The sequence below is a fragment of the Psammomys obesus genome, unplaced genomic scaffold (genome assembly GCF_907164565.1).
Source record: "Psammomys obesus unplaced genomic scaffold, mPsaObe1.curated_primary_1811, whole genome shotgun sequence".
Lineage (NCBI taxonomy): Eukaryota > Metazoa > Chordata > Mammalia > Rodentia > Muridae > Psammomys > Psammomys obesus.
Genome location: NW_026596039.1, coordinates 24,740,331 through 24,753,018, shown reverse-complemented (window position 1 = coordinate 24,753,018; position 12,688 = coordinate 24,740,331). Strand labels below are relative to the sequence as shown.

At 40.1% G+C, this 12,688-nt stretch overlaps 1 protein-coding gene and 1 pseudogene across 1 annotated transcript in view; both read left to right on the top strand.

The window, feature by feature from the left end:
• Positions 1–7,571, top strand: part of LOC129687376 (zinc finger protein 28-like) — a 12,575-nt gene extending 5,004 nt beyond the window's left edge. The window contains exons 3-4 of the mRNA XM_055621712.1: positions 772–829; positions 916–7,571. Of these exons, the coding sequence (XP_055477687.1) occupies positions 772–829; positions 916–2,615 (1,758 nt within the window). The 3' untranslated portion in view covers positions 2,616–7,571. The remainder of the gene's footprint in view (positions 1–771; positions 830–915) is intronic.
• On the top strand, positions 6,161–12,688 carry LOC129687375 (zinc finger protein 470-like; annotated as a pseudogene).

Sequence of the window (12,688 nt, the reverse complement as noted above, 5' to 3'; positions counted from 1 at the left end):
GTGTGTGTGTGTGTGTGTGTGTGTGTGTGTGTGTGTGTGTGTGTTTGTGCAGGTGGCCATGGAGGTCAGAATAGGGCATTAGATCCCCTGGAGCTGCAGTGACAGGTGATTATGCATTGCCTGATATTAGCTGTGGGAACCACCTCAGGTCCTCTGCAGGAGAAAGGCTGTCTCTGATGGCTCCTTCTTCCTCTTTCTAGTTCATCCTGCAGTAACATTTGTTTTCAGTCAAAGTTAGGAAACAGCTTACTCAATTTCAGAATGACCAGAGTAAAAGCAAACACTGTTTTATTCCTTCAGGACACTGTGTTCTAAAAAAGTTTTTAGTCTCTTTACTGGGGCAAGGGAAGGAGCCCTCGGTGGTACAAAGAGTTAGCATGAGGCTTGTTCCCAGGTGAGTGTGGAGATGGTTTGGTAATGCCTTGTAGCTTTGATCAGAATGCAAATCCTCACCACCACACACTGAAAACCTTGTTAAGTCTTGTAAGTCTAGAGAGAAAATCACTTTTAGATTTCACAATGACTCCTCTTCCTTTTTTAAAAAACAATTCATTTCCCTGTAGTTTTCTTTTTATTCTGACTCACTTGGTGCTTGTTAGCCTCTTAGTTTCTTGGACATCTTTAAAGGTCAAAAGACCCATTTGTTTCATCTTTTATATCTGCTTGGGTATCAGCAGAGGACTGGAGAAAGGGAAAGGTTTTGTGTGTGTGTGTGTTTTGTTGTGTGTGTGCCTGCATGAAATTAACTAACGTTTGAAAATTTTGATTCAGATGTTGCAGAGAAACAAAGATGTTATTCCTAGTGGCTCCTTTGTACCAGCAGGACAGGGTAGACAAAGGTTATATTGAAAGAGACAGAAGCAGATTTCTTCTTGATATATAATAAAAGTAATGTATTTTCTTGATCTATTTCAGGCCAGCAATCTGTGCATGAAGCCCAGGATTTGTTTCCAAAGCAGGACTCAAATAATGAAAAGATAACAGACAGAACTTCAAGTAGTAAATTTGAGTGTTCCACCTTCAGAGAAGATTGGGATTCAGAGTGTGTGTTAGAAAGGAATGGTCAAGACACACCATTTGAGCAAGAAACAGTTACTCAGAACAAAATCTTCTCAGAGGAAAGAGGTAGTGTGTATGTTAAATCTAGAAGATGGTTTCATTTGAACAGTTCAGAAGAGAGAAGTCATAACTGTGATTCAGGTAAAAGTTTTCCCCAAAATTCGATAGTTGTAGAAGAAACAGGAATCTATGCAGGAAAAAAACTTTTCACGTGTAATGAATGTAAGAAAACTTTTACCCAGAGCTCATCCCTTACTGTTCATCAGAGAATTCATACTGGAGAGAAACCCTATAAATGTAATGAGTGTGGGAAGGCCTTCAGTGATGGTTCCTCTTTTGCACGACATCAGAGGTGCCATACAGGCAAGAAGCCATATGAGTGCATTGAGTGTGGCAAAGCTTTCATACAGAACACTTCCCTTGTCCGTCACTGGAGATACTATCACACTGGGGAGAAACCCTTTGATTGCATTGATTGTGGTAAAGCCTTCAGTGACCACATAGGGCTTAATCAACATAGGAGGATTCACACTGGTGAGAAACCCTACAAATGTGAAGTGTGTCACAAATCCTTTAGATATGGCTCATCCCTCACTGTACACCAAAGGATTCATACTGGAGAAAAACCATATGAGTGTGATATTTGCAGAAAGGCCTTCAGCCACCATGCATCACTCACTCAGCATCAAAGAGTGCATTCAGGAGAAAAGCCTTTTAAATGCAAAGAATGTGGGAAAGCTTTTAGGCAGAATATACACCTTGCTAGTCATTTGAGGATCCATACAGGGGAGAAGCCCTTTGAGTGTGGGGAATGTGGGAAAGCTTTTAGCATCAGTTCACAGCTTGCCACTCATCAGCGAATTCATACAGGAGAGAAGCCTTATGAATGTAAGATTTGTAATAAAGCATTTACTCAGAAGGCTCATCTCGCACAACATCAAAAAACTCATACAGGAGAAAAACCATACGAGTGTAAGGAATGTGGCAAGGCCTTCAGTCAGACCACTCACCTCATTCAACATCAGAGGGTTCATACTGGAGAGAAGCCCTATAAGTGTCTAGAATGTGGGAAGGCCTTTGGTGATAACTCATCCTGTACTCAACATCAGAGACTTCACACCGGCCAGAGGCCTTACGAGTGTGTGGAATGTGGAAAGGCATTCAAGACCAAGTCATCCCTTGTTTGTCATCATAGATGCCACACTGGAGAGAAACCTTATGAATGTAGTGCATGTGGCAAAGCCTTTAGCCATCGGCAGTCCCTTAGTGTACATCAGAGAATTCATTCTGGGAAGAAACCATATGAATGTAAAGAATGTAGGAAAACCTTCATCCAAATTGGACACCTTAACCAACATAAGAGAGTCCATACTGGAGAGAGAACGTATAACTACAAGAAGGGCAGAAAGGCCTTCAGACAGAGTGCACACTTTGTTCACCATCATCGAATTCATTCCAGAGAGTCATCCACTCACCCTCCTTTGCCTTCCACATCGAGTCCTGTGGATGTCTTCCCCAAATTCATCTGGAATCCATCCTCCCCTTCATCATCATAATCTCAAAGCATCATTATTTCTGCTATACTTGGTTAACAACTCCTCTCTCTGCCCCTTTGTTCACTTTGTCCCTTACAAGTTCTTCATGTTACAATCAGGCTGGGTTATTTTTGGAGTATAACTATAACTAATCTGCTCATATAAAACTTACATTCATTGGTTAATGCCAAAGATGTGCCTGGTCCATACCAAGTACTCAGCAGACTTGGGTCTTTTATAAGTTTCTTTTTGAAGGTGAAAAATTTATTGTAGTCAGCTCTGATGAAAGCGATGCAATAGAATGAGGTTAGGAGAAATCAGATTTTAGATCAGGAAGGGAGTTCTTTGAATTGTTGATGAGGCTTGCTTCTTTTCCTTGAAAACTTGGTTCTAAGCCAGGGGTATGGTGGGCTCACCTGTAATCCTGAATCCTGAATGCAAGGCCAGCTCCATGAAACTTATTGAGGCCCTATCTCGAAACCAAATCAAAACAGTTGATCCTATGGTGCTGAATTGTACCATGGTTTTGGATTGGAGCTATAGGAAATGTAAGGTAATTGAACTTCTAGTGAGGAAGTTCTATGATACACTTGACAATAGCCTTAAAGGATAGACAGCCTGGAACAAACGAATTAAAATAATTGGAAAAGTGAAAGATTTTATATGCATGTAGTTAAAACTACCAACAAATTGAATAATGAGGAAGCACTGAAGGATGTGATCTATTTAAAGTCATGAGTTTGGCAAACTTCCAAATAGGTAAACTGATCTACAATAGGGGGCAGCAAACTGACTTAGAGTGAAAGTCTCACTGGTTATTTTTGGAGGGCCCATACTCTAAAATTCTGAAAATATGTTTAACTGGTTTTAAAAATTGGATGAATGTTTTCTTTTTTTAAATTTTTTATTATAATTTATTACAATTTATTCAATTTGTATCCCAGCTGTGTCCCCCTCCCTCATCTCCTCACAATCCTACCCTCTCTCCCTCTTCTCTCTCTATGCCCCTCCCCTAGTCCAGGTCGAATATTTTCAACATGATAATTATGTGAATTGACATTTTAGTGTTTGAAGGTGAAGTGTTGGCACAAAGCATCATGTTTACTTCCATATTGTTTGTGGTGCCTCCATTTACAAAGGAAATCTGTCCTGTGATGAAAACTGGCTCAGAGAGAAAAAAAAAGATGATGCCAGAACCTTTATGGAAAATGTTTGCTGAATTGTGCAAAAACAGTTGGACTGTTTTTGTAAATAGAGTTTTATTGAGTGACACCCATGGTCATTGGTTTACCAGTGATCTTTGGCTGCTGTTTTACAGTGGTAGAATTGAGTAGCTGCACTGGAGACTGTATGATCCCATTAAACCACAAATAGTTACAGCTGAAGAGTAGAGGAGAATGTACAAAAGTTTCTAATCTCATGGCAATAATAAACCCTGACCAAAAATCAAAACAACAACAAAAAAACCCAAGAATATTGGGCCAGTGTGATGACTTAGCCAGTAATGGTATCTTTTGCCAATCCTGATAACCTGAGTTTAATCCTTGGAACTCATGTGGTAGATGGACTCATGAGAGTCCTCTAACCGTCACATACATAAGTTTGCATGCATACCTCAAACACAAACAATAGGTATTTAAAAAACACAACTTATAAATTAATTTATGAAGAGATGAAATTATTAAATGAAATAAAAGTCTATAAAAGAGAAATGTATTTAGAGGAAATGTTAAAATGTTTTTAAATTATCTTTCCAAAACAGTCCCATGAGGATATATGGACAACATCAGGAAACAATTAGGCAAGAATATAAAAAAATTTTTTTTTTTAGATTTGTTTGTTTGCTTATTTTGAGGCAGAATCTCTCTTTGTAGCTTTGGTTGTCCTGGAATTTGCTATGTAGACTAGGCTACCTTTTAATTCAGAGAACTGTCTACCTCTGCCTCCCAAGGTGTGCACCATCATGCTTGGCTTTTTATTTGTGTGTGTGTGCCACATGTGTTCCTTTACCCACAGAGGCTAGAAGAGAGCACTGGACCCTCAAATGAACAATTCAGAGTAGGAATTTAAAAAATTAAATACATTAATCCAATCCAAAGATATACTAATTTGATACATGCTGAGGAATGAGGGAGGAAAATATTCAAAGTCTCTTTTTATGCAACTTTAAGAGCAGGAAGCTTTGTATTTATAGCATAGTCACTGTGGTTCATAATGTACAAGTCTCACACCTCAATTGAGTACCTTTGTTGGCACTGCATGGTGTAGCAACATACACAGAACAAAGTACACAAGTTGTGTTTTCAGAACCAGAGCTTCAGGGGAACCGTGTAATGCAACATTGGAGACCAGACCAGACCTCAGGTTCATGTTGAATTCTGAATTTTTGGTTGCTGTGCATTCAGAAGCCTATTATTGTTTGCAGCATTCAGTGTTTACATTCAGTTGTGAGTCGTAAGAAGCTGGGATTTAGAGTTCCCTGTGGCTTGTAGTATGGAGTGTGGGGAGCAGCCCTGGCTGTGTGCCTTTAGGAGCTGGAGAAGTCAGCTACCATAGTGGCACACTTGAGGTATGCCCCAAGTGTTCAAAATGGCCAACCGGAGGCTCAAATTTTCCCATCCAACATCTTTGCCTATTGACAAGAAAATTAGCGACACTTTTACAAATGTAAAAAAACAAAACAACAAAAACCAACTTTACATTATAGTAGTGACTTTTGTTCGTTTTTGTCTTTGAGACAGAATCGCTACATAGCCCTACCTATCCTGGAACTCTCTATGTAGACCAGGCTGGCCTTGAACTCAGAGATCCACCTGCCTCAGCCTCCTGAGTGTGTTGGGGTTAAAGACAAACACCACCATACCTGGCTAGTAACTTTTTTAAAGTTTGCTTTAATTATTCTGAACACCTGCCTGGGCCACAAGGAAGGCATAGTTCTCCCCTATCTGTTCCTCAGCTACTATGTGTCAAAACACTCTTGTCACTAAAAATAAAGCCCTGAACAGGATGAAGATGAGCATAATGTTCAGCCTTGTAGGGAGGGGTAAACACAGGGATGAGGGTAGGTTATGTCAGGGAGCAATAACTAATGCATGAAATTGGTTACACGTAGACATCACAAGTACACAAAATCAAATATTTTTATCTTTTAGTCTGTCCCTGATGCCTTCTAAGTCTCTCCTGTCTTCTACTCAGAAGCCACAGCTGCCTCGTTGGCTTTAAAGCTTGGCTTCCCATTTTGGCTCTGTCCAGACCTCATTTTCCCAAGCTGATAGTCACGCCTGAGTGGATGCTGTATGGTCCGCTTGTCCTTCTGGATCGAACACGAGGCTGAGAGGGTTCTAGTGACTTTATTCTGAACTGGGAGACATCACCTGCGGAAGAGTGGAGACTAATTTGCCCACTGGAGAGGCTCCTTGTCACCCTGGGATAATCTTGCTCAAGAGTCACCGGGCGATGACTACCTATCCCAAGTTCCATTGCAGGGGACCACTAGACCACCTCCGGTATAGACCGGAAGTCACTGACGCTTGAAACCAGGTTCAGAGATGAAATTATTGATGGATATGGGGTGGAAGTTATACTTGATCAGGGAAAGCTGCAGGGAGTGGTGTGCAGGCCGGTGCGAGTGTGGTCTGGCGTCTGTGGAGCTGACTCGCATGTTTTTTGTGAATGTGGTGATGTGGGAGACTGCAGGTTAGTGTGGTACAGGATGCGTGCTGGGAGGGGCTTGTGTGGAAATGAGTCTCCCGGCTTGCTTGCAGCAGCTTGTGGGGGACGACTGTGGGTACTGACTGGAATGAACGAAACACTTCTAAGTGGTTGAGGCTATACCTTCTCACCATCAGATACATGGTCTCAGGTGGCAAAGAGCCCAGAGACAGTGTCCAGACAGCTTAAGTATTTCTTGCTTGACCTTTCTGGAGGAGACAGAGCTCAGGACTCTTCCAGAAGCAGACGCTACTTAGGTAAGGATGAGAGATAATTTGGGTGTGGCTAAAGAAGTGAAAAATTGAGATTTGAGGAAGATTTTATTTGGAGTGCCCAGTGCTGGAGGACGGTGTGGGTGGTCTCTGGCGCTGGTAAAATGCAGTCTAAAGATTTGGAAGGTCCGCTACTGGGTAGCTGTGTTCAGGAAGTTGCCCAGACCCTGCCATACCCTGCCATCTAGGTCTTCGTGTTACCCAGAATTTGGAGGAGTGACTACCATCTAGTAGAACTTTTCTTCAGGTTGCTCTTCTGCTGTCCTGGGACATCGGCATTTTCTTTTTGACCTGTCAGGTCCATGTCCTGTCACGGTATGGAGAGTAGATTCACAGTTTTATTTAGAAATGCCAAGGGATCCCAACCTTTTATTCTGTGCACGAATATATTCACTTTTCCCAGACTTCTTTTGCTTCCTTTCTGTCACTGCCCACCCTAGCGACAAAGTGGGAGGGGGCAAGAAATGCTGTTCATAGTCCTCTTAACCACCTAAAGTGTTTTATTCATTCCAGTACACTATGCTTGCTTCCCTGGATACAGTTATAATAGCTAATTTTTATTGAGTGCTTATTATGTGGCAGACACAGACTGGATCTTGTAGTAATTTAGAACTTTTGGGAGTATTAACAAGAGGGTGTGACGTAGGAAATACCTCGACTCCGTCTTACAGATGAGGACTCTAAAGCACAGAGTGGGCAAGTAATCACTAGAAAGCAGAAGAGGCAGGATTCAGAATCAGGAAATGATGACTCTAGCCTCCTCCTCTTTATTTGCTGTCGTTACATTCACTCACTAACTGTTTAACACCCTTTGACATGGATCCAGATGGTTAAGTTGAATATCAAGAGTTTATACTTCACACTTTACTCCATGAGTTTGGATTTTTGTTTTTATGACTCTTAGTTCTTATGTTAAATGGAATATTTTAATATCATATAGTTTGTAAGACTTTTCACAAGGATTAAATGAGTTCATACATACTTGGTGTGGTCTCTGTCACATATGAATTTATTAAATGTTCATTTTTATTACAGTATTTTGAGAAGGCCATGGAATTTGTACTAAGGAAGCCAGAATCAGGGGCTAAACAGATGTGTCAGCAGGTAATGGCATTGGCTGCTCTTGCAGATCACCTGGGTAAAATGTATGGTGGCTTACCACCATACATAACTTCAGTTCCAGGAGCTCTAATGCTCTCTTCTGACATCCTCAGACTTCTGCATGCATGTGGTCCACATTTGTGCATTCAGGTACACACCCACATACATACAGTGAAATAAATAAATATTTAAAAAAGAAGTTTACAATTAATTCAGCTACATGCCCCCTTCATAATTAAAGGAGTGAGTCAGAGCAGGTAACAAGGGACTTCATCAAAACTCCTCACAAAGCAAATTGAGGACTGAGTCTCATGAAAATTCTTTGAAATCCACAAGGGATGTTTGTTTTATTGAAGTTATAGCCTTTGGGGAACATGGCTTCTGCTGGAATTCACCTCATCAAATCTTGAGTAGTTAGTTTCACAGGGACATTTATTTTGTGGTGTCCACTTGAATAATTCCAGCACTCGGGAGGCAGAGGCAGGCAGATCTCTACTTAAAGGCCAGCCTGGTTTACAGAGCAAGTTTCAGGGCAACCAGGGCTGTTACTGAGAGAAATCCTATCTAGAAAAAGAATGAAACAAACAAAAGGGAGTAGTGGAGTCAGGCAGACCTACCTTGGTAACTATTTCTCATTACTTATAGGCTGTTTGATTTGGAAAAGCCTTCCCAGAGACTTCATATGTAAAATGATGATGTTATTCCCTACTTTCTTTGAAGATTGTGGATATTAAAACAGTGTTTAAAGGATTATAGAGAGATAGCTCAGTGGTTAAGAGCACTGGCTACTTTTCCAGAGGACTTAGCGTTTATTATCAGTACTTAGATGATGGCTCACAACTGTCTGTAACTCTAGTCCCAGGAAATCCAATGCCCTTTTCTGGCCTTCTTGGGCCAGACATCCATGTGGTACACAGACATACATGCAGGCAAAACATCCATGCATTTCAAATAAGATAAATTTTTTTTTAAATTAGAAAAAAAACATAAAATATGCTACATACCCAGTACATCTCTGTTAATGAATAGGTCTGGCTGGGGAAAACATTGAGAGATTGGTTGATTGTATTCAACCTGAAAATCTAGAGTGGAAGGAATTTCAGCTATGTTTTTAGGTTTCTACTGAATATCTGGCTGGTTGGTCTCAGTCTCTTGATCTGTCTGTCTGTCTCTGTCTCTCTATCTTTGTGTCTCTCTGTGTTGGTGTGTTTCTGAGCAGTATTTTTGCAGCTTGATCTCCACAACTTATTTCTCCTCCATCACTTGTATGTTTTGAGGATGAAGCCCCTCTACAAAGAAAAAACCAGGAAGAACTCAAAGTGACCGGAATCAAGCTGGTTAAAGTCATGTCCCCAGTGAGGGAGTTAGTATTTTTTCTTTCCTTACTAATTTAAAGAATTGTGTATAAGAATTTGTCAAGGTTTGTTTCCCTTTGAAAGACTTTCAAAGCCTTCCCCCCATGGATGTACTTCCTTTAGAAAGCTCCATTTCCTAAGGAGTGCATAGCTTCCCCAAACAGCTCTGTCAGCTAGGAAATCAAGGGCTCAAATACCTGAGCCCATGGCATTTTTCATTCAAGCTACCAGAATTTTTTTGTTTTGTTTGTTCTGAGACAGGGTTTCCCTGTGTATTGCCTTGGGCAATCTGAACTCACTTTGTAGACCAGGCTGGCCTTGAACTCACAGAGATCCACCTGCCTCTGCCTCCCAGAGTACTAGGATTACAGGTATGCACCATTGAGCCCAGCTCAGAAAGTCCATTTTATTTAAGTTCCTTACCTCATTGGTGAAGGATCTTTGTGAAGGAGGTAGTGGACTCACAGCTGAGAGGGGAAAATATTGAAAGGATTTGGGATTTCCTAGTTGTGCTTGGAATGAGGTATTTTTCCATTGAAAAATAACCAGGCATAACCAGGCAGCAAAGTCTAGTTAGTATCTAGTGAGTATTCATACCTTTGGGGCAATTCTTGCATACATTCTTTTATCCTGTAATAAGAACAGTATAACTCTTTGCCCTATATCCACATGAGACTACAAACCTGAGCTAAGATTTTGTTTATGTCATTTTAGGGCTTAGTTACTCTCATAGATGTGGTCATAAACTTCCCCCAAGATGAATGGGAATGGCTGACTCTTTCCCAGAGGAGTTTGTACAGGAACCTGGCTGCAGTGCATAAGAGTAGCACTGATGCTCACTGTGACTCAGTGTCTTCTCCTGCCTTATCTGTTTTCTGACACCATCCTTCTTGAAGATCATTTAGATTAACTGTAGTTCTTGCTTGCAAACTTCATTGTCAGCTTTTATATTTTATGTACAGGTCTTTGTATATTTTTTAAGGATTTATTTATTTATTTTTTATGTCTGAGTGTACAGAGGTGTTGGATAGCCTAGAACTGGAGTTATGAATGGTTGTGAGCCTTCATGTGTGTGCTGGGACTAGAATCTGGGTCCTCTAGAAGAGTGGTCAGTGCTCTTAACCACAGAGCCATCATTCCAGTCCCAGGTCTTTGCATTTCTAAACCAGATGTGATCTTACTGGAGCAAGAGAAGGAGCCATGGATGATAAAAGGAGAGGTGGCCGGAGGTCCATGTCCAGGTGAGTGCAAGGTGATTAGAGCTGGAGAAGTTATACTTCAGGGTTTCTTCTCTTTGGTATTATAAAATTCCTTTCAGACTCTCTCCCAAATTGATGTTGGCTTAGTAAGAGTTTTTGAGTGTTCCTTCTCCACTGGTATAACCTACCATATTTACCTTTATTTATTTCCTAGACATACTGAAGTCTGCTTCTTAACTCTTACTCCACCGATGTTTACATAGTTCTGATCAGGTGAACTTGAGCTGTATAAGGAAGCTAGCTGAGTGCGAGCCAGTGAGTGATCCAGAGAGTGAGTCTGGGGGCAATATTCTTCCATAGCTTCTACTTCAGCTTCTGTTTGGGTCTTGTCCTGATTTCCTTCAATGGTGGACTGTGACCCAGAAATGTAAATTGAAATAAATCCTTTTCTCTTTTAAGTTGCTTTTGGTTCGAGTGTTTTATCACAGCAACAGAAAAGCAGGACCAGTAAACATCTAGATAAAAGAACAAAATGAATTAAAGAATGCCAAAATAAGTTATTATCATTGGTGTTTCTGGAGATCACATTCAGAGTAAATGAATTGAAAAACTGTAGATCTAATGAAATTAAAAATACATGTCTTTAAGAAAAGCAATAAGACATACAAAGTGAGAACAGGTAAGAGAAATTGCATAAAACCACAAACACAAAAGACTTAAGAGAATCATATGAAGAGCTGGGGTGTGGGTTAACCTATGTAAGGCCTTGGATTTGATTCTTAATGACCCTCTCATTCCAAATAAATGAAACAGAACATATGAATCTATTTTCTCCAATGCTCTGTCACTAATATGAAGATCTAGATGAAGTGGGTGGTAATTTAGGAGAATACAGAAGTATAGATGATACTACAAGAGGTAGGTAAGAAAGCAATACAGGAAGCTGTTTATGAACTGCTACTCCTCAGTAGAGACTAAGCCACAATCTAAATGGTTTCACAGATCAGAAAAATATCCTCCACGTTATTTACACTGAAACTTGGGGTAAATGATAAAAAAGCTATGATCAGAGAGAGATCAGTGGTCATGAGCATTTGTTGCTCTTGCAGAGGACCTGAGTTTGGTTCTCAGCACCCACTTGGTGGCTCACAACCATCTGTAACTCTAGTTCTGATGTACTCTTCTCACCTTCTCAGGCACCAGGCACACATATGGTACATATACATACATGCAGGCAAAACACTCATACATAAAACTTTAAAAAAATTTTTTTTTTTGTTCTTTTTGTTATTTTGTCTTTTTTCCCTCCAGAGCTAAGGACCAAACCCAGGGCCTTGTGCTTGCTAAGCAAGCGCTCTACCACTGAGCTAAATCCCAAACCCCTAAATTTTTTTTTTAATTAAATGATAAGGAGACCTTACAAACTCACAGTTGGTGAAGACAGCATGTTATTTGATAACTTAGTTTACCAAAATCACAAAAATGTAAATTATTAAAAAATGTAAGTTTCAGCTATAAATATTGATGTAAAGAAAAGGCTCTATATGATATTGGCTCATGTTCAATGAGGGCTTATCCCAGGTGTGCATGCATGGTTGCAGCATCTGATTTTATTTAAGAAATAGTTAAAACCACAGACCTCTTCTGGGCTTCAATGATCATTTGATTCTCAGGGCTTCTTTCTAGCAATTAATAAAGGAAATATCTGTCAATATCTTTTAGACATGGAATACATATGGATGACTGAAAAAATTATGTCTAAATCAGGACATGTGTGGAGAGAAAATTTCCAAGGCAATAATTGTGTAAAGACTTACAAAGTATGCCCTGTAAAGTTCCACATTAGGTAAAAACTGGAGATGTGAAGAATTGTTTGAAATTTAGTCAGTTGGAAAATACATTTTAGGTATGAGATGGTCGCTCAAATAGATACACTTATTCTGAAAAGAGACCACCCTCCCAAGTTTGGGACAAATATCCATATGGATACATTATCTATGACATACCTTTCCCATGGAAGAGGGAATACATAATTTTGATACAGATAAGAAAATACATTCAGTTGTGAACAAATACATAAAAGACTTTGGAGAAAAACGGGTAAAATGTAATGACTGTGAGAAAACATTTAACAAAATATTAACCCTTCTCTTCATGGAAGAATTCATACTGGAGAGAAGTGGTATGAATGTGTTGACTGTACGGAAGGCCTTTATCTAGAGTGCCCATCTTGCTCAGCATGAGAGAATACACACAGTAGAAAAACCTTTTCAGTGTGCTGATTCTGGGAAGACATTCAGTCAGAATGCTCATTTTACTCAACACTAGAGAGTTCAAATTGATAAGGAGAAACCCCAACTCATCATCATAGAATTCACACCGGGAAAAGACCCTCTAGATGTAGTGACTGTGGGAATGCTTTCAGGCAGAATGCTTCTCTTATAGGACATCTGTAG